General features: G+C 36.3%; 1 protein-coding gene across 1 annotated transcript; it reads left to right on the top strand.

Annotated features, from left to right (window-relative positions):
• The first annotated feature begins 1,899 nt into the window (after positions 1-1,899).
• LOC114763062 (splicing factor U2AF-associated protein 2) lies at positions 1,900-22,239 on the top strand. The gene is given in 17 exon segments (XM_028952692.1): positions 1,900-2,109; positions 3,478-3,606; positions 4,271-4,375; positions 5,775-5,885; positions 6,194-6,220; positions 6,223-6,327; positions 6,420-6,646; positions 7,914-8,144; positions 8,253-8,345; positions 8,422-8,460; positions 8,950-9,039; positions 9,110-9,212; positions 9,359-9,439; positions 14,130-14,206; positions 19,747-19,827; positions 21,169-21,260; positions 21,682-22,239. Coding segments are annotated over 15 exon segments (1,545 nt in total). The 5' UTR covers positions 1,900-2,109; positions 3,478-3,606; positions 4,271-4,311; the 3' UTR covers positions 21,806-22,239.
• The last annotated feature ends 311 nt before the right edge of the window (positions 22,240-22,550 follow it).

Here is a 22,550-nt window from a genome sequence, read left to right as displayed (position 1 = left end):
TTGATTATTTTTCTTATTATTTTTGAAAATAATTGTTCATCTTTGAATTGGAGATGCCATATTTTAATAGAGAATATGTCAATATATTTTCTATGAGAAACTTAATTAGGGAAGGCAATTTAGTTAATTGTGCTACCAAAAACCTTAATTAAAGGGACAGAAAATAGTTTTAAAATTAGTTTTTTTAGTCTCTACAAGTTTTTCACATAAAATCACTGAAATCATAAAAATTCAAATATTTAGAATAACAAGCTTGTACAGTTTTCTTTCCAAATTCCACCTGAATAGCAACCGAATGATCAGTATACACAATCTCATATACACATATACACAATCACATCTCTAGAATGATCATCATGGTATGAGACTCATATATGCTCAATTAACACGTCTTGGCAATGAACCAAATCCAAAATATCTCAACACAATGGAATCACAACTATATTCATAATATTCAATCCAGCATTTGAACATACATTAAAATACCATTGTAAACAAATTGATAGATACAGAGGAAGGGGAAGGAGATGAGAGCCACAGAGATATTCTGAGAGTGGGACCATATAGAAAACCACACAATTCATCCACACCCCTTTCAATAACCCATGATACAAAATTCAATTTGAAATCTATGTCTCCAAATGTCAACTATCTAGCCAGATCCCTTCCTTCAATAAATAGCATTAAGCTAATGCATTAATCCACCTCAAAGCTCGAACAAGATGACCAGAACAGAAGGAAAAAAAAGAGACCATGGAAGAAGAAACAGAGCACGACAAAAAATAGAAGCAAAAAAAAAAAAACCATTGGTGAGCAACACGAAGGAGAACTCTTGACCCAAAAATGGGTTTAATTTTCAGGCTTCCATCGGCGAGCAAGGAGACAGCAAATTCAGGCAAGCACAGGGGATCAAACATAAAAGCAAGACAAAAAATTAAACCAGCAAACCTGTAACAAATCCAACCAACCAAAGGCTGCCAGAGGTAGATCGACGGTGTATTGCACTGAGAAGCTAAGATCTCCATGCCAAGTCACATGCATTGGCAGACTGTGGTGACCTCGGTTGCAAACGACGAGAACAGCTTGGGCTTGCGATGAAGGAGCAGCCTTCAGCAGGTCACGCACACCTTACACCCAAGACGATAACCTCACACTAGTGATGGGACAGAGCTCACTGTGACCAGCGATGGAGCTTCTAGGAGGAGGCGATAGAGCAACTGGGATTGGCAGAGCTCATGGGTGAGAGGTTTGGGTAAAAAAAGAAGAAGTGAACTCATGGGGGAATAATGGTAGAAGGGAGAGAAAAATAAAGACGGAATAAATTCCTTGACACACTTGCAGAACGGTCATCTATAAGCTCTTTAAATTAGAAAATAAGTTCCCTCCTCTTGTCTTGTTCCAACGGCACAGTGAGAGAGCTTAAAATCCAATAAGCCTAATGTACTACAAGCCCTGCCAAACATCAACAAATCTTTAATCAGGCTTACCTTCAAATTTAAGCCACATTTGGGCCAGCAAACGTTGACCCAAACAGACACAGTATTGTGTTGTCAAATTGTCAAAACAAAGTTTATAAAAAGAATTTAATATCATTAAACATTATTTAATATTGATAAATATTTTTACATTATCTTTTGCCTCCCTAATAGTTAGGTCTATATTTAATTTTTTTTTGATAACATATTTAATTTTATTTTTTATCAGACATTTTATAACATTAATTTATTACTTAATATTTTATTAATTTGACATGTTATATTGCATTTTTTTACCTATATGCATAAACAGCATTATTTTTATTTAATTATTATCCATCGTTGGACGCCCACTCATTTTTACGGTCCGACTTCCGATCTGGCTTTTAAAAGATTGGCATTAACCCAAAATACATGATGGCATATGTAGCTTTGGGGACTTGCTCGAGACATTCGTTTTGCCCAAAGCCTCGGCCGTTTTCCGGAGTCTTCGTCTACTCTGCTCTCCATCCTCACAGTCTTCCTCTCCCTTCGATCACCATCTTCATCTCCCGTCGGTTCGGAAGCTCGTCTTCCTTCCTTTGGCGTCTCATTCTCGTCTCAGTTTATCCATTCTCTGCGGCGTCGACGTTAGGTATGGGATCCCTTCTCGTGTTTGATTTAGCTGGGTGAGTGGTTGAGTACTGTGTTAATGGTCTGGGTTTGGTGGATTTTGTGCTAATTGTTACGTAGTTAATGAACTGTTCAAGTGATGCTTCTGTTTTGGTTAGAGAAGAATGATACGGAGGAGTTGTTACTTGTATGGTTATGTACTTTTATATCTAGATAATTGTAAGCTTAGTTGCGCTGTTAAACTTAGTCACTATGGAAGAATATCACCTATCCTCATATTTTTGCTATAAAATTAATTCTTTTCTATTAATTGAGTTAAACCTCTTTAGATTTCGTTTGCTGTAAGTTCCTACCAAGCTGGAGAAATTGAACTTCTTATTTACAGTGCTGTTGTCTCACGAATGTCTGCGGAGAATTCCAGTCATTAAGCTATGAGATGATGGACACAGTCTTGGATTTCTGATGTTATAAATGGTTCGGATTGATTCTACATATTTTTCCATAGTAACCTCCCATTAAGTCAGCTAAGATTCTCATTTCAAAATGTATAGTTGAAACTCGAAGAGGATTGACTTAGAGTTACCCTTTTGTTTAAAAGGACCGTAAAAGAAGTATTTAGTTAGATTTTCACCAAGAAAGAAAAATGGAATCTTACTTTCAAATGTTGGCGATGTGAGGATTATATGAATGTGTAATAAAATACTTCAAAATTTGAAACTCGGCATACTTACTTGAAAGAGCAAAATAAGCAGATAGTTCCTCATGGTAAAGGACTTTTATCTTCCTTTGATACAAAAGCAAAAGAGCCTTTCCTGCTGTATTTAAAGAAATAATAAAATGATAGGGAATAACCAAGAGGCCTTCACGAAGTTTTATTAAGGATGAATGCAAACTGGCCAATTGAAGTCTCTCTTCTAAACCTCCTTTAATAGTGATTGACTTGAAGGTGAGTTTTCTCATGTTTCAACTATGGGTTGCTGGTTTTGGTTGAAGTTTCTGGTTGTTTGTATATATGCGAATTTCTTTGGATAAGATTGTCAGTATTATTATTGGTTTTATTTGTAAACTTCTGGGCTTTTTTCTTCTTCAAATAGTTTGTTATGGTTGCCTTTCATTTGTAGAGCAATTTTTGGGAATACTTAGTGCCCTTTTAAGAGTTTTCCACAGACAAAATTTCAGGATAGAATTACATTATAAATTAAAAATTTATTCAAACAGTACTATGAACACACTCCTCAGCATCGCCAATATAAGTTAAGAGTAAGGATTGTTGATTAAATTTCATTATGTTTATAATGATGTTATCAGTGACTGTTGTACGAGTATTTATTTTTGCTTATGCATGGAAGTTTTTTCTTCCTATTGCTATTAAACGTAATTATATTTGCAGCAAGCTAAGTGCGCCCAGAGGATTTGAGTTTGATCCCTTTAATGTTCTGCCACCTTTGGGGTAAATTGCCGGAAATTGTTCCTTGTCTTCTGTAACTGGTGGGCTTTGCGAACTGCATGAAGGAAAAAGGTAGAGTAACTTTCAATTTCTATTCTAGGGACTGCCTTTGGTTTTTGGAAGAGTCTTTTAAACCACGTGGTTGGTGGTTTTTATCCAGTGAAATTCCAATTGCGACAAATTGCATATTTTTTTTTGGTTGTAAATTCTGCAATATTTATGTGACATGATTAAGTTTTTAACTTTAATTGATATTATATTTGATGGGACAGAATTACTGGATACAGAAGCTGTTATGTAATTAATTATAAATAAGAAAATATTTAAATATGATGGAAATAGGATAAATAGGATTTAAATTATATTAGTAGGATTTGGATATTAATTAATTATATTAGTAGGATTGGGATAGATTAGGATATCTAGATAATATCAGGATATTTACTTAGATTTATATCTTTTCGAGCTTTTGCTTATAAATATGTATTTGCCATTCTTTGTAACTCAGTTTTGCAATGTGATTAGAAATTATTCAGTTTCTGTTGGTTCTCTACTCTTCTCTAATTTTCCTCTGTTTCTATTACTCTTTTCCCTCTCTCTTTCCTCTTTTCCTCTCCTATTTCTTTACTTTCCATAACAGAAGCACATGTGATTTTTTTAAAACCAGAGAAATTTTACTACAAATGATAGAAAGTTTAGTAGAAAAGAATAAACCACTGATAATCACTTTTGACAGCAGAAACGCAGAAATAAACTAGTTAAGGTGAATAGGTGATTATGATGTCTTCTCAAAATGGATACGACGGCCTTCAGCATCAGCAGCAACAACTGCAGCCTAGTGGTAAATATGACTGGTTGTTAATTCATTTGTTTTATTTTACTTAATCTGATTGATATGATATTGTAATAAATAAATAACGGAATTATGTGAGTTAGTTAGAATAATAGTCAGTTACTAGCCGTTGGACTTTGCCTATATAAACGGGCTTATCTCTCATTTGTAAGTGTGCTGTATTGTGATCAGCCTAATGGATTGAACCTCTTTTCTCTGCTACTTTCTTTCTCTTCCATCTATTATCTTCTCTCTAGTTTCCCCTATTCTCTCTGTTTCTCTTCCCTTTCCCTTCTTTCTCTCTCTTTCTTTTTCCAATAATGTAATAGATGATCCTTGCATTTCAACGGATACCTCTTGGGTCTTGTTCTTCTTGCTCTTCCGTTGCAAAGTTAGCTCCTGTATTCTTGTGAGGCTTTTGGCTTCGTGCATGGTCTGAGGCTTGAACAGACATATTGGTTCAACATAGTCTTCTTGCAATGTTGATATGTAAGCATTGACTCACCATTCTTCAGGCAATGAGAGTTTGAAGGAGATAGTGTCAAATTCAGAATTAAATTCTGCCAAGGACTCTCGATGTCGAAGATGGAGCAAGTCCCTTTGTCACATGATTTCTTGCAGCCGCATGGACAAGCCAAGAAGGGCCTCTTTTGATTTATTGATGGAGCCCTGTATTCCATCAACTAAATTCAATTTTTGTTCAATGTTGAGGAGACTTTCCTCCATGGAACTTGAAATTGAATGGAAACAAGGGAGAAAGAACCAGGTAGTAGGGCAGGGGCGAGGAAAGACTGGTTCTGGCTCATCTCTGCTTTTTGCTGTATCGCATTTTAGCATTTCTCTTTCTTTCTTCTTCTGTCCTCTATCCTCTTCCGGCCCCTCTCTCTATATCACAAATCCTTCTCCTTTTTGGCTTATTCTTCATTTTCTTCTTTTACCCTCAAAGCCATTCTTCTTCTCTTTTCTTTCGGGTTATGCATTTTACAGAAAAGAGGTTCAATCCATGAGGTTGATCACAATACATCACACTTACAAATGAGAGATAAGCTTGTTTACGTAGGCCAAGTCCAACGGCTAGCAACTGACTATTATTCTAGCTAACATAGTTTTGTTATTTATTTATTACAATATCATATCACTGGTGCACAAGTTAGTCAGCAAGAACCCCCCCCCCCCCCCCAAAAAGGGGAGAAAAAACGAATGTTCTACTAAGTTGGCCAACAAAAAAATTCAAGAACATGTAATGGGGGATGAGCCAATCTGATTGGATTAGGCAATTTTAAGTGCATAGTAACTTCATTGGCTTACTCCTTGACTTCTAAAGGGTACTGAAATGATTATAATTTGTCTGGACAAAATTTTACAAATTTATATGATAATTTCATGATGCTTGTAAGTTGGTTCACAGGTGAAGAGCACCATTTTAGTGTAAACTCTGAAACCAGTACAGAGGTTGGATGGTACGTTCTTGGAGAAAATCAACAGCAGGTGGGTCCCTATGCAATCTCAGAGCTCTGCGGTGAGTTCTAGCACCACTTCTGTGGACTACTACTAATCTATGCCATGTGTCTACTCCCTGAAAATTGGTGCTTGACGTGTTATTAGTGTTTTAAAGTTCAGGAGAAGAAAGTTGAAGGGTCCTTTAGTCTCGCAACTGTTTTGTGGTTTCTTATTTCTTGCTTTTGTTGTCACTCCAAATTTATCGATGCCCTTGTTCTCCTTTCTTGAATTTCAGTTCTACCATAAGTGAATAGCTCGATTTCAGACTTTCTGGACAATTGTTGCATGTTGATATCTCTACTTAGCTTTTTTACTTCACCTGGACAGAGCATTTCTCCAATGGATATCTTTCAGAGATACACTGGTATGGTCTGAAGGAAGGACTGAATGGCAGCCATTGTCCTCAGTTCCAGAGTGTTGGACAAGAATTTGCTCACATGGATCTGATTATTCAACTACACGTATGCTTATTCTTTCTCTTTCTACCTCTGTATTTTCCCTTTATTACCTTCATTTAATCAATCATGGATTTTACTAAGTGACCTATTTTTAGTGTCTACTCATGATAATCATGAGTTTGAGAGATGGCAGAATGAGATAAAGGAGGCAGAAGCACAATTTGAAGGGTTTGAATTTGGATCTGCTTCTGGTGACGTTGGGGCTGAAGTAGGAGGTGATTCTGATAGACCTTCAACACCACCTGAGGGTGAAGAAGAATTTACTGATGATGATGGGACTAAATATAAGTGGAATAGGAATCTTAGGGCCTGGGTTCCCCAGGTTAGTGTATCATATTTTTCTCAGCATTTGTCATGTGATATATTTTTTTGATGACATGAGTTGTTCTCTTTTTGTTAATTTACCTTTTTGCATGAGTGATAGGCTTTACTGAATCTCTTCCTTCAAATTGATGTTATGTTAAATCAAGCCTTTAAACTTTTAATGTCTCTAGCAGCTCCCTAGCAGCTTCTGCTGCCTATAGGTTGGTTATTGATCGTTGGATTGCTTACCATTTTTATTGAGATATCACAATTCACATAAATGATACAATTTCGTATTTATGTACCTTTTTTTGCCATTGATATATCATTTTTTAATGAATGAATAGGGTAGGTCATTATGTTAGTAGCAACTTATTTCATGATAATAAGATAGACAACGTCAATATTTGAGATTTTAAACTGTAGCTGAAAACTAGAGTGTCACTTTATTATTTTGGCTCGCTATATTGATGTCAGTGAGATGTGGCTGAATGATGTCTACCTTGCATGAGAAACTCATCAGTGACAAAAATTATTGCAAGAATTTATAGTATGAAGTGTTTATGTAAGTCTTAGAAGTTGAGAACAAGTAACTTTTCACCCTAAAATAATCTAGGCAGTTCATTCAGAAAATTCACTTGCCTGGGGGGGGGGGGTAAATATAGGGGTAAATATACAGTCACCTTTATTTTTTGAAATTTTGTGCTAGCATTGAATAATTTCTGGAGCTTCCATTGTGGCATGCTGGTATGTTTAATTAATTCTTGATCTGGAAATTGCAATTGTTGTTCATTATTCTGGGTGATGTCAGGTTTGAAATTCTCATTTCTTTTGTTGGGTGCTAGATACCAAGGGTATATCCTTGGAACTCGTTGCATTTTATAATAAAGTATTTCTAGGCAACAGTTTCCTTTTGCAATCATGTTTTTGTTATCTGAATTTTTGTATGTATTCTAAGATATGAACAAAGTTGAAGAGAGGCTGCTACCACAAGCTGAGGGCAAGTAAAATGGCACTAAACAGTAGATTGTAGTGGTTTTTTTTTCCCCCCTGGGGACCTGACTAGTAGTTGTTATTCTGGTGATATTCAAACTTGTTTTGTTTCAATCATGTGGTATTTTGTATATTGTTGTATCAAGAATGTCATCCTTCTGAGCTGAGACCTATATGTTTCGTGATTAATGCTTTATGCACATTTATATGCATGGAAAGTAACAGCCTTTAGTCATATCACCCGTGCCCTTGCTTTTGTGCCTTTAATTACTAATTACTTTAACATTCAATAGGAGAACACGTCTGGCAACAATGAGCCTTATGGAGTTGAAGAGATGACTTTCTTGAAGGAAGAGGAAGTTTTCCCCGCATTAACAGGTCTGGATGCTTCTGTAGAAGATGATGGTTCAAAATTAAGTAGTTCTGTGGCTTCCATGAAGGACGAAGTAAATATTACGAATACAGAAGCAGAAGGAAAGAAAGATGGGAAGAGGAAGCTTTCAGGTGAACAAGATGACAAGAAGGTATGCCCCTCTGTTTCTTCTCGTGTATTTGAAAGGCACCCTCCTTATTTTTAGTCGTATCATGTTGGAAACTGAATGATGTCTCCTATGACCTGCATTCTGTTTCAGGAAGCTAATAAACCTCCTAATAGTTGGTTTGAGTTAAAGGTCAATACGCACGTTTATGTCACTGGATTGCCTGAGGATGTTACCACTGATGAAGTAAGTTTTAATCACTGCCCTAAACTGTCTTGACTGTTTCTTGTTGCAAGAAAGTTACATGGGAAATATATTGTAGGTGGTGGAGATGTTTTCCAAGTGTGGCATCATAAAGGAGGTATTATGTTATTCCTGTGCTATATTGATCTCAAGTATTATTGATAGGCATGATTATTATTTGCCTAGATGTATATTGCATTCTTGGGTTTATTTGTATGGCAAACTCTGGTTACACATTAATATCCAATTAATGGCAAACTGGTTCTGCTGTGCTTTGCAAAGCACAGATTAAAATTTCTTTGATGGAAGGTTAAGGAATGTTGCGTATCATGCTTGTCATTGCTTATTTTGGTTGTTAGCATCATTTTGATTGTGTCCTTTTATTTTTGGCATGTGCTAACCTATACTTATAGCCAAAAGTAAGCACACTTGGCCAAGCAACTCCTACTAGTTGTCACCACTTACTAATAGTTCTAAGAGAGATCATGTTGTCATCAAATTTGTTATAGATTGAAAATGAGTATCTACTCATAGAGATGACATATTGTCTTGGAGAGTGCCGGTTGATTTGTGCTTTATTTGAATGTGTGTATTATATTTTTTATAGGACCCTGAAACCAAAAGGCCTCGAGTCAAGCTCTATGTTGATAAAGAGACACGGAGAAAAAAGGGAGACGCATTGGTCACATATCTAAAGGTAACTTTCATCTTATTTTGATATGCTTGTAATTTGTGCATAGGTTTTACATTGTGTTGATGCGTGCTAGGAACCGTCAGTGGCTTTGGCAATTCAAATATTGGATGGAACTCCTCTTCGCCCTGGTGGCAAGATTCCCATGTCCGTCACCCATGCTAAATTTGAGCAGAAAGGTAGTCATCATTTATTGTTGAATATTTGATGTGATAATCTCTTATCTCAGGGCACTCATGGACCATGCATGCAGACCACATCTTATGAATATTGTAGTTATTTATTGGGCTTCGTGTGCTTGATCGCTCTTTCTTCAAATATGCAGGAGACACATTCATAGCCAAACAAGTAGATAATAAAAAGAAGAAGAAATTGAAAAGAGTTGAAGAGAAGATGCTTGGCTGGGGTATGTGCAGCTTCATCTATCACAAATTGTTAATGAAGAAAATTGATTGAATTGCTCTTTGAACAAATCAGAGAATGCATTGTATGATATTATTCGAAGAGGAGGACAAAATACATAGGGGTAGTTGAACAACATTCCTGCTATTCATTCAACGTGATTCAGCTGAGAAATGATAGAGAAAATACTGCAGATAGATATCCCAAGAAATCAGGGATAATACAATCAGAAATATTTACTGAAATAAACGATCATAAAAGTGGAAATATTTGCAGAATATTATTACTAATATTCTGCTCATACTACTCAGTTTTGTCTTTATTGGAGTAAATTGTTTCTTCCCTAATTTTTGACACGAAATCAGGCTGATATCTATGGCTTTCCAACCCTCTAATCTTTATTCTTCTGTAATCCCACTTGATTTATACAGAGGAGTCTGCAAAATAAGGAGAGAAAATTCTGCCCATCTCTATCTAGATCCCAAGGGACCTAAAATAATATATAAATATATACAACTTATTCAGACTAAATAAATAATAGACAAGAGAGAAAATTTATTTCTTCAGAGTATTCACACCCTCCAGCTCTCCCCTTTATGCTGAGGAGTGGAGATAAATCATTTCCAGCTTGCTGTCCAATTCCTCAAGCCTCCATGTTGCTAATGCTTTGGTTAGCACATCTACCGTTTTTGCTCTTGTAAAGGTATAGGACACCTCAATGATACCAGCATCAATTTTCTCTTTGATCAAGTGGCGGTCTAAATGCACATGTTTTGTCCTATCATGATGGACAGGATTTTTCACTATTTCAATAGTTGACATATTGTGAAAAAACTTAATTGGGTTTTAAACTTCAATCCTCAGCTTTTTGAAAAGTCTAAGAAGCTAGATTCCCTCACTTGCCAAGTGCTAGCGTTTGAAGCTCAGCTCCAGCACTGCTGCATGAAGCCACAATCTGCTTTTTGCTTACAATACTCGGTAGTTGGCCTTCTATCTTCAATGGACCTAACCTAATCTGCATTGATATACACTTCCACTCCTTTATAGGTCCCTTTCTTAAACAGGAGACCTTTGCTGGATTGAGCTTTAGATACTGGGGAATTATGTATGCTCTGGAGGTGCTCTTCATTTGGTCTTTGCATAAACGGACCGTAATCATTGGGAAAGATATATCTCCTACCAATCTTTGGTATCTTTCTTTGTCAACAAGGTGACAACTCTACTTCAAGCCAAACTCAGATTAGCTTCCATATGACTGTTTATAGGCCTATACTCTAACATCATTGTTTCTTTCAATAGATTGAGACTATACTTTCTTCTTCACACAACAATACCCTTCCTTGAACATGCCACTTCTATTCTCAAGGAGCATCTTAGGTTACCAAGATCTTTTTTACCTCAAATTCTCTAGCCAAAACTTGTTTTAATCTCTTAATCTTGCACAAGTTTATACCCTTTAGGGGCTTGATCTTTGGGAAATTTGTATTTTCTATTTTCTCTATATGGTAAAGTATATCCGAATATATGCATCTCAAAAACAAGAGAGTAAGGCTTAATAAAACCATACAATAAGAAAATATTTACAATAAAAGGATATTCCCATGCTACCTCGAGTTGGACTAGAGACATTGATCATGTCTAATTTGCTTACGTATCCATCAAAATTCTATCTTGGAAGGCCCCTGTGTTTCATTGATTTCCATATATTTGGCACACTACTCCGCTTTCAATCTTTTCCTTGGTGAAATGTTTGTCCACTTCATGTTTTGCACCATCATGCCGAACTAGATTGAGACATGCTTATGGCTGGCTTGCGGACAACAATAGAGCTTAATAGGCAACTCCACACCAATTTGCAGTGTTTTGAGAAGTATTTGCAGCCATAACCCCTTGTAGATCCCATGTGCTATGGCTCTAAACATAGTTTTTGTCGTATTCCTAGACTCCACATTTGTTTCTTGCATCTCCAAGTTACTAGGTTACCCATATGATGGTACCAGACCTAGAAGTAGATCTATCCTCTGAAGCATCGTCCCAATCCAAATTAGCGTCAATATGTATCTTTACATTGGGTTGTTCACATCTTTTGAAGTATAAGCCCTCTCCTAGGGTACTCTTTAATTATCTCAAAATTCTGTAGATAGCTTGTAGGGGACTTTCCTTTGGTGAGTGCATATGCTGACTTACAAAGCTCACATTCCACTGCTTGGAATATGAGATTTAGCATTGTGGTTTCTAATTTTCTATGGCCTCTAGATTGCCGAATCAGGCTGAGATTGGTTGTCTCAATCCTCTAATTTTTTACTGGGATAAGGTCCATTTATGCCCCAAAAGTTTTTGTTAAGGAGCTATGAGTATCTGAAAGTTTCTTTTGTAGCAATGTTTCCTTGGAAGTTAGCAGAATGTACCAATGTGTCCCTATTTTAATGCCTAGAAATGTTGACCATTAAGATTAAAAACTATGATTGAACTTTGCATTGCTAGCAGGTGGTTCGGCATGGGTGAAAACATTAGCTGGCAGTCAAGTTGCTCTGAAGATTTAAAAAAAAAAAAAAAAAAAAAAAACACTTCCCTTGTCTCCCTTGATCCCTCACGCCACCCCCAACCATGGAGATGGAGAAGCCTACCCTCACCATTGTTCTTATTGCCCTTCTCTCATCAGTGTAGCGGCTGAATCTGACACTCCTTCTTCGGCTCTCGAACCTTCCAATAGAGCTAGCACCCTCAGCTCCTTCATTGGTGCCTCTGTCCTCTCCTTCCACAACCGTCGATCAAATGTTAGGTATGATTTGCAGTGAGAAGCTTCTCTTGTTAAGGAAGCAAGAGTTCCTATTGGGTTATTTGTTATTAGATCTTAGCTGTCGAGAAAACATTGTTTGTTAGAAGTTAAAGAATCAGCTTTTTGGAAGGTAAATTGATCTAGATGCAAAGTCTTGTTGGCCCCCACGATGCATAGGATATTGGTGTCTTGAATGCGTTTTTATCATTTTTTACTGTGGGTCTTGAGACTGATTTTTTTTTTTCCCTTTCTAGCTTGCTTCTTCATATTTTGGCTTTTATCAGTTTTCTCTCCCTGTTTTTCAAATGGATGCTTCACTCACTTTGTTTTCTTCGTGTTTTCTTATTGGGTCCTGTGTAAATTTATCGTTTGATGTAGCTTTGCATCCCCAGTTGAAGAGGAGAATCAGTTTCAAAGAAGTTTCTGGTTTTTCCTGGTTTCATGTTCTGCATTAAGTTGTTCTGTTGTTCTATTGGCATCCAAGTGGGACATTGATTTCAATCTCAATGTGGGGATTCTTTTTCCTATTCCTTTTTAATTTTCTATAGTGGTTTTTTCTAGATTCCCTATGCTTCGATATAAAAAGATATTTTGATTCCTCTAAAAAACTGTCAGTGGCTTTGTCTTTGATAATATTATCGTATTAAAAATCTCAATCTCTTCTTTGTCTCTCCCCTGTTCCTCATCAAATTAGCTAAAATCCTCCCCTACTCTCCAGATCTCTTTTCTTCACCGACAATGGCTTCACCGTCAATGGTAGAGAGATTGTCAAACCTTCTATCTTGTTTTTGCTCATTTGATTTGACTTGAGATTTTGGGGTTATAGTTTACATAGCTAGTCATCGATAATGGTGGTGCAGTGAGATTTGAAAGTGCAAGGGGTAAAGGAGTGAGGGAAGATGATGATGCTAAGGTGGAGTATTATGTGGCATTATATCCAATGTGTCAGAACAACCTAGGCATAATGGGTCAACTTACATTCAAAATTAACTTTGATAAAGAGAATGACGACATTACTATTTCCTGATAACTTCCTGGACGACATTGTTCCAAAAAAACCTTCTGGATACTCATAGCTTCTCAATGAAAACTTTTAGGGCAAAAACAGATCTTATCCCATTTTTATTCTGCTGTAATTCACTTGATTTATACAAGCATAGGAGTCCAAGCAAAAAAGATTCTGCCTATCTGTATCTAGATACTGGCAGACCTAAAATGATATCCAGATATATACGACTTATTTAAAGAATAGAAAATAAATAATAGACAAAAGAAAAATCTGATGTCCCACCATGATTTGTTTACCTTCCCACCCTTAATCCCACCATGATTTACCAATGTAGAAATTTTTTGTAGAAACCTTCTGTAATTTATCCTTGATCTAGTTCTTCTGTCACACAAGAGTCTTAAGGGACTTCAATACTGATACTTGTGCCAAAAGTAGGGTCGAGTTCTTGGTCAAAACAATAAACTTTGATTCACTCGTCTAGTTCATAAACTATCCTAGTTTAAACTATTTTATTGTGATTGTTATGATTATTAAAACTTCTGTTTAGTCATGAAGCTTTTACCTTGTTTACTTAGGAGCTGTTTCATAATATAATTAGGAAGTCTTTTCTTAGCTCGGAGGCGTATTAGGATTTCGTGGTGCTGTAGGCCACTAATACATTTAGGTTCCTTCCTATATATAGCTCTTCGTTGAAGAAGGCAAAATTGAGTAATTATTTGGTTCAGTTTCTTTGTATGAATCTTTGTGTAATTGCTCACCTTTGACTTTTTACATCAGTAAGTCGTCCAAAGAATCTATTTAACGTTTTATATTTGGTTTTTGAGGTTTGAACATGTAATTTTATTATTGAATTTCGTATTTATAATGCAACTCTGATAATGACATGATTCTTGTAACATGACTCAGGTGGTCGTGATGATGTAAAAGTTTCGATTCCGGCTACGGTCATCCTTCGTTATATGTTCACACCTGGGGAATTAAGGGTTAGAATTCTTTATGCACCCTTTGGTCCTTTTTATAAGATCCCTTTAACTAAATTAGGTGGTTTAAAAAAACAATTAAAATTGATTAAAACCAATAAATATGTAAAAATTGAACATTCAGCAAATAAGGGAGAGAAATGCTAGTGATGGGAGTGTAAAAGAGAATGTAGTATAAGAAAAAGATGAGGAGAGAGCATAGAAAATTAATTGGGGACAAAATTGGTAAAAGTGCATTTAATGTTTAGACGTTCCTAAGCATGATCCTATAAAACCGACCAAACCAATTCAAATTTTGGGATTTTATAAAAAGGACAGACGGGAGTACCATGTAATAATCATAATAAAAAAGGGGCCAAGGTATATGTTTGGTCTTGTAAGTTTTCATCAAGTTTTGAAGCTCATGAAGAGTATTTTTGGTCCTATCTCAACATCATTAATCTCATTAATGGAAACGCTGACTTGGTGAATTTAAATAATGACCCCTGCCACTAATTTAAAGGATTAAAATAGAAATAAAATATATTTTTATATTTTAACTTCAAAATATGAAATTTATTAAATGATTAAAATTTAAGCATGATTTGTCATTAGGCATTTTTCGTTAATGAGACTAACAATGTTAGAATTAAGGAACTGAAAATACACTTTGTAAACGTAATGACTAAACTAAAACTTGATGCAAATTTAGAGGATGATAGAGCCTAGACAGAAATAGTAAAGAAACAACATTGAAACTCTGTTAAATCACAATAGTAAGGAAACACACTAATCAGAATGATAAAATGATGAAGAAAGACTATCTTTCTCCACCCCACACTGGCATTCGAGAGGCCAGAGCTCTCTTCAGTGCATAATAGAAAATACTCTTCCGGTCCTAAATATGAGACACATTTTATAATTATACTATAAAATGGGTTTTATATTTAGACCTGGAGGAGTATGTCCTTTCTTGTGGAGAAACCAATGACTCTCACAGGTCCAAAAAGTAATTCTATAATTGCTAGTATAGCTCGTTCCAATGCTTATCAGCGTTACATCGCCATTGTTAGGGGTCATATAAATCCAATTGCTGCTAGAGTGTCGCAAGAGTGGTATAATATTGAGTGACAGAATTACTTCCCTGAGTTGTCTCACGGAGAATCTTTTGAATGTGGAAAAGTGCAGTGGTGTTCTCAATAGTAGCATAAGTAATCTGAGCATTCTCCTAAATTTCCTTAGCACGGGTTGCCAGAACGAACTGCTCACTAATCTCGGATGTCATGGAGTTCATAAGCCAGCCCATGACTTAATTGTTCTTGGCAACCTAGGTCTGGAATTTCTGATCTGTCAAGTAGTGTTCTCGTCCCTTTCCTTTGAGGAACATCAGCATGGCGTGAGACCACTGTAGGTAGTTGTGTCCATTCAGCCGACGGTTGGCTATTGGGGACGGATTCTCTATGGTTTGCAGAACAGAAATATTTGAGAGGTTCGGCATTTTCGGCAGTCCATCATTAGAACCTGAGTCAGTATTTTGTTTTGACTCAACCTGGAATGCTCCCATCGAACCAAAGGAAATCATCTCTGTTTGCTTTGTTCGTGCTCTGATGCCATGAACAAAGAGAGACTGAAAAATTCTGTGTATTCTTGATGGGTAATGCCCATTACATAAATAGTATATTTGGGCTGCAAAAAGCTATAATATCCCATTATTCTAGCCTATGATTAAGGAGATTTTATCATAATTACAAGATATAATAAATCTGCTATAAAGGGCAGGGAATAATATTAATGGCAGAATAATGGCAGAATAAAATCCCTGAAAGCTAGGAGATTATTACGCTAACAGGTATTTCTGGTATTGTCTCAGGTCTGATTGGTGTTTCGGGTCTGTTTGGTATTTCCAGTGTTGTTTCAAGTCTGGTTGTTGATGTTTCAGGTTATTTGGTGTTTCTAGTATTGTTTCAGGTTTGTTAGGCATTTCTGTGTCCTGAACTAGCCATTCTGCAGCTCCATAGTTCGCCCCCTGAATGAGTAATTTAGGGTAATAAGCATCATCTTCATAAAACAACATTTTTTGTGATGTGGACTGTTTTGGTAGTGGGGGAGTAGCATTTATATCCTTTTTGGATTGGGGAGTAGCCTAGGAAAATACATTTTCCAGCTGTAGAGTTGAGTTAGCCTTCATTTTTGTACAGAAACACGACACACCCAAAAATTTTAAGAGGTAACTGATTGATTAGAGGAGAGTTTGGGTGGTGTTCAAGTAATTTTTGTATTGATGATTTAAAGTCTAGGACTTTGGAGGGTACTCTATTTTATGAGATAAGCTGATGTTAATACTGTATCTCCCCAAAACAGATTGGGGGCATTCTTTTCTATCATAATGGCAGGAGTTACTTCTAAGATATGCCTATTTTTCCTTTCAGCTACTCCGTTTTGTTGGGGGGTATAAATACATGAAGTTTGGTGATGTATTTCTTGTTGTTCGAGAAAATCTTTGAAGGTGTTACTTAATATTCTTTTGCGTTATCACTTCTAAGAACTTTGATAGTGGTCTGAAATTGAGTTTTTACAAACATAAAGAATTGTTTGAATCTTTCAAAAACTTTAGTTTTTTCCTTTAAAAAGAAAATCCAAGTCATTCATGTGTGATCGTCAGTAAAAGTAACAAACCAGTAAGTCTGTATGGTTGTTTTGAGTAGGTGGTTCTAGTTTGCTTGGCAAATTGACAAGTATCACAAGTAAGTGAAATAGAGTTTTTTTCATTAAAGAGATGTGGAAACAAGTGCTTCATATAATCAAAGCTGGGGTGGCCTAACCTGTGGTGCCATAATAAGATGTCTCTACTTTGTGTGTTGTGGCTAACCATAGCTTGGTGTGTTCCCTTATTGTTCATATGGAAGTATTAAAATCCGTCCCACTTTTTAGCTTTCCTCCTCGAGGCTAGATTCTAAAAAATGCAGCCACTGTCATCAAATAGGACATGACAAATTTGACCTTTGGTCAGCTTGCTTACAGAGATGAGATTACAGGTGAGTTTTGGCACGTATAACACGTTATGTATGGTCAAGTAGTCAGTTAATTTAATAGTTCCTAAGCCACACACTCTAGCACTAAGTCCATTTGCCACTTTTACTTTCAAGTTTTCATGAGAGTGTTTAATATTGATAAAAAGAGATTTGCTATCAGTCATGTGATCTGAGGCTCCAAAATCAACAATCCATACATCATCACTAGTCACCATAGCATTTAGGGCAATTGTAGAGTTACTTGATTTCACTAGGTTGACATTAGGAGTGTTGGTCTGTTTTTCCAGAATTCGGCTCAATAATTGAACTTCTTCTGGGCTCAATTTCTCTTCCTCTTCCTCCTTTTTCTCTGTATGGTAGCTTTTTCTCTCATTTCTCTGTCTATTTTTCAGATTGGAAGGCTTCCCATGCAGCTTCTAGCAAATCTCCTTGGTGTGACCTCTTTTATTGTAGTGGTCACATCACTTGTCATCTTTTCGTTTCTAGTCTGTTGTGTTTCCACTTTTAACTACCGTTGTAGAAGCTTCATTTTGGGTCACTGGAGTTTGGGTGAGTTGTTTTCTGCTTTCCACACATTTCACCATATTAAAGGTTTTGAAGAATGAGGGTATGGGTTTGAGACCCATGATTTTGCCCCTAACTTCTTCAAATATGTCATTGAGTCCTAACAAGAACTCGTAGTTTCTCTCTGTTTCAACTAGCTTTCTGTAATATTGAGTATCATCTAAACATTTCCATGAGTGAACCTTAAACAAGTCTAATTGTTGCCAAATTCTCATAAGAGAGCTAAAGTATTGAGTTACAGTCATAGTACCTTGCCCGAGTTCTCTAAGTTGTTTCTTTAGTTGAAACAGTGCTGCAGTGTTGTCCATAGAAGAGTGTGTTTGTTTCGTTGCATTTGATATTTCCTGGGCTGTCTGTGCTAGTAGGTAACCTTCACTGATTTCCAGTGTCGTGGAATTGCATTGCGAGGTCATCACTTGATTATTCTTGGCGAACTAGGTATCAAATTTTGGATTGTCCGACGTTGGTTGTGGTGCTTGACCGTTGGTGTATTTTTCTCTGCACCTTTTGCGGAGGTACATTAAAACACTCTTTCACCACTGGAGGCAATTGCTTCCATTCAGTTTGTGCACTATCACGGTTTGTTGATTTTCGTTTGCACCGGTAAGTTGTGGGACCACGGTCGCTCCTTGGAGGGCTGTATTTGTCTCAGAGGATGATGAGTTGGTGGGGATGATCCAGCCATTAGGGTGATCGAGTTTGGCCCTTTGTGGGCATGGTTTGGTCGACGTCCTGTGAGGAGTGGTGGGAACTCGTCATTGTTCATTTTCTTTTTCCGACTGCTCTGATACCATATTGGAAAAACATTTTGTATTTCTATATATTATTTTGCTGGATAATGGAGTACATAAATAGGGATCGGATTTCTTATAAATAGCTTGAAATCCGATCACATTAAATGGTAATAATAATGGGTAATCAATCTATGGTTAACATCCATGATTCTAGGTCTAAAATAAGGAAACAACACAGAATTAGGGATAAGATTCCAACAGCTAGGAAATCTGTGGAAATCAGTCTTCGATTCTAACAAATAGAAAGAAAAAATGGTGAAGAAAGATTATCTTCCTCCACCACCCTGGCATTTGAGAGGACATAGCTCTCCTCACTGCACTCGTAATACAAAATATGTCCTTTGCCCTAGAGAAGCCAAAGACTCTTATAAGTCTAAAACTTAATTCTCAGTAACACCAATATAACCCCTTGCTAGGTCAGGCCTATAGCAGCCTCAAAGTACTCTAATGCTCAGTATCTTTCTCCAAAAGAGAAGGAAGCTTGAGGCCAACGACCTGGACAGCAGAAAGGGATTTTATTCTTTCATGTATCTTGCTAATTTTCTTTTTATATAGGTCTGGCCAATACAATTAATTGTATCAGAGGACCAAACATACACTAACATGAAAAAAAAAATCCCTTGTACCATTGCCATGCTGAAAGAAACTTGCTATATCACTGACCATACCCATCCGTATTATGGAATAGGGCTCCTTGACACCAATCTTCCTGATGAAGTGAAGTGTGAAATTTTAACATTCTCAAATTTCTTACAAGTAGAGTTTGGTGAACGATTTAGTTGAAATGTAAATGTTCAAATTCCATGTAAGTAGAATCATATTTTGATTGTAAAGGAATTTGATTAGTTTGGGGGATTATTCACCAATGGGATGACTGATATATGTTAATACCTGTAGGGTTTACCCACTGAGTACACAAAAACGCAGAATATTCCTCAATGTTTTGCTGCTTAGTACTATTTATAGTTGTTATTTAAAATTACATACTTATAATGCTGTAAAAATATATCACTGATAATAATAATGGTTCAAACAGTATTTTTTCTATTATAATTTCCTTATAACTATAAGAAATAGGGTTTTTATTTTCCTTTTCCTGCAGTCACTTTTGATGCTTCCATCTTGGCATGGTGTTTGATTCTCATGCTAACATCTGATATTTCCTAATATTCAGGCTGATGAAAATTTACGTTCAGAACTAGAAGAAGATGTTAAAGGGGAATGTGTGAAGCTTGGCCCTGTGGACTTGGTCAAGGTAATTTATTTAGGAGGAAACCTAGGTACATATATATTTAAGGTACTTTTGTTCCCATCAAGTTTGAACAAGTAGGATTTAAATTTACAAGTTAGTAATACCGTAAACAATGTATATAAAAGTTGTCTTATTCTGCTTTGACGGGAAAACTATAACTTAAGTAACTGTGTCTATTTCTATTTGTTTACGAGTAAAATTATTGACTGAAGAAACAGACTCATGTTAAATCTTTCCTTTCTAATTATATATCATCAGCTGTTCAATTGAATTAATGATTAACAGATACAAAGTTTCTCCAATGTGAAAAGTAGCGAGATGACAGTGCTGCAATTGAAACTAACGATGATTTGGTGAGGAAAATTGAAGGCAGGGAGGGAGAGACGGGCTCATTAAAATCTCATACTTGTTTAGTAACTGTAAGGATGAGAAAATCAAAGGATCTTCTAGAAACCTTACCCACAATACTCCTAAATCCCCTATCCGCATTAAGCGCATCAATGTTTTTATACAGTTAGAAAATATGATCATTTTTTGTGAAAAAAGCAGCGTATGGACTCTAAATATTTTTCTGGGTAGTTTTTCCTATATTATTTGGCTGATGTGACTTCGATGAGTTATCGGCATTGGTAAACCCCTCCGTAGTAGAGTATTTGGAATCCAAAAGGAGATGGGACCCAGTTGTTCTATACAGCATTTTCCAACGAAAATTTTCGTGTAGAACAGATTTATATGTTCAAGTCAAAGGAAGAATGCTATACCCATAGTCAGTGGTTGTAGAAGATCAATCCGTCCAATTGAATAAACTTGGGCCAATCATGCGTTAAGCAGAACACAAAAGGAACCAGACGTTATGATGATTTATGATGATTTTGGTAATACGTTTTATTTTGAGCTTTTCTTGTATTTTCTTTTTTGAGGATTACTTATCCTCCAGCTGGTTGTTAATTCTTTTTTCTTATAAAATCTTATAAAATTCAATGGCGATTTTGCCTGCATCGTTGTCCTGCTGTTTCTTTTTGAATGAATTGCATAGATTTTCATTCTTGTTTAAAAATTAATGCATTCCTTTTGCATTCAATGAAACAAATGCTAATTATTGTCCCTAAACTTGCTCAAACCTTTAATTTAAACTTTGACCTATATCTGAATTCCTTAGAAAATAACATTGAACGTCTATGCAGTTTCGTCAAACTTGAGTCCCTGTAAATTTATATTTTTTCCCTCCTGTACCTACCATTTCGTCATAAATTAATTCTTGAAATTTATTGTGGAATTGAAGAAATACCTTTCTTTGTTTGAGTTGCGTTTTTGTTGCTCAAGTTGCCTTTTTGTTGCCTGCAGATTTGTGAAAATCATCCTCAGGGTGTTGTTTTAGTCAAATTCAAGGATAGGAAGGATGCTCAAAAGTGCATAGAATTGATGAATGGAAGATGGTAATTTGATCCTTCATTTGTTTTTCCATGAAATTTTAGTAATATCGTTGGGTGGCATAGTCTACCTGGTCATGATGGCTACCCTTGGTTGATCATCCGCAGTTCTATTAGACAGTTATCTGTTAGGGTAGGCAACGTTAAAATAGAGAGAAATAAATTGAAATGTACACCAAAGATGGGGTAGATTTGCCTGCCTGAAGCCCAGATTTCTTAATTTCATTATTATGATGATGTCATGGGGATGATATCAAGTTTAATCATTTGTTGACCATCAATTTTAGAATTGCTTCATTTTTGCAAATGCCCATGATCTCTTCCTCGTACAGTTTTCGCTTGCGTCTTTCTCTTTCAATGTTCTTATTTTTTGGTGAACTAGTTTCTTATTCATTGCGGTGGTTTTTTTCCTCATTTCTTATGTCAGGTTTGGCGGAAGACAGATACATGCCAGTGAAGATGATGGTTCAGTTGATCATACCGCCATTCGGGATTATGAAGGTGATGCCTTGCGACTGGAGCAGTTTGGCGCAGAACTCGAAGCCGAATGATTTTAACACCCTTGACCTGAGTGAGACAACACGATATCTTCACTCTGAAATTTATCTATTGGATTAGGCATAGTTGGAGCTTCCATTTTCTTGTACGAATTCCATTTGTTCGCGCATAGATTAATACTTAACAAGTTCCATAATGCCAACTATGCATGATTATATCAAAAAGGCCTATAGGTTGGCAATGTACAATGTTTAACTGCAAAAATAATAACGAGACATGTATCGATCAAAGTCTCAAGCCTCCAATGCGTTTTTCCTTTGGATTCCCAGACGCTTCACCTGAGAATGTTAAATAAACCTCGGGGTGCAACGTGTCTTGGTAACCAAAGCAAGTTGCAATTCATGAGTTGGTTGTGTGGTCTGATACTTCTAATGCACTTTCATGCTTTGGAAAATACAACAGATGAAATCGTACATGATTAGCTCAATGCCATCTTACATCTTTGAACCTTTTGTTTGTTTTTTTTGTTCTTAACCAGCAATCTTTGAACCTTTTGTTAAATCCATAGGATTAAAAGCTCCATGTGACTGACTGGTAACATTTACACTCCTGAGACGTAGCCTGGTCAAAGGATATGGAGTTCAAAATTGGACAAGGAGTTCCGTCTCCTACCTCATGAGAGGGTTCATTGTGCATGGACTGATCCCAATCCTAGTTCAAAGGAAGGGATCATATTAGTGCAATGCTAATGAGGACCAACGATGGTATCCTTGATGGTGGCATGCAACATGGCATATT

This window comes from Neltuma alba, unplaced genomic scaffold (genome assembly GCF_004799145.2).
Source record: "Neltuma alba isolate B1F8T4 unplaced genomic scaffold, ASM479914v2 tig00000255_pilon, whole genome shotgun sequence".
Classification (NCBI taxonomy): domain Eukaryota; kingdom Viridiplantae; phylum Streptophyta; class Magnoliopsida; order Fabales; family Fabaceae; genus Neltuma; species Neltuma alba.
Note: the sequence above shows the minus strand (reverse complement) of the source record. Positions and strands in the feature narration are given on the sequence as shown.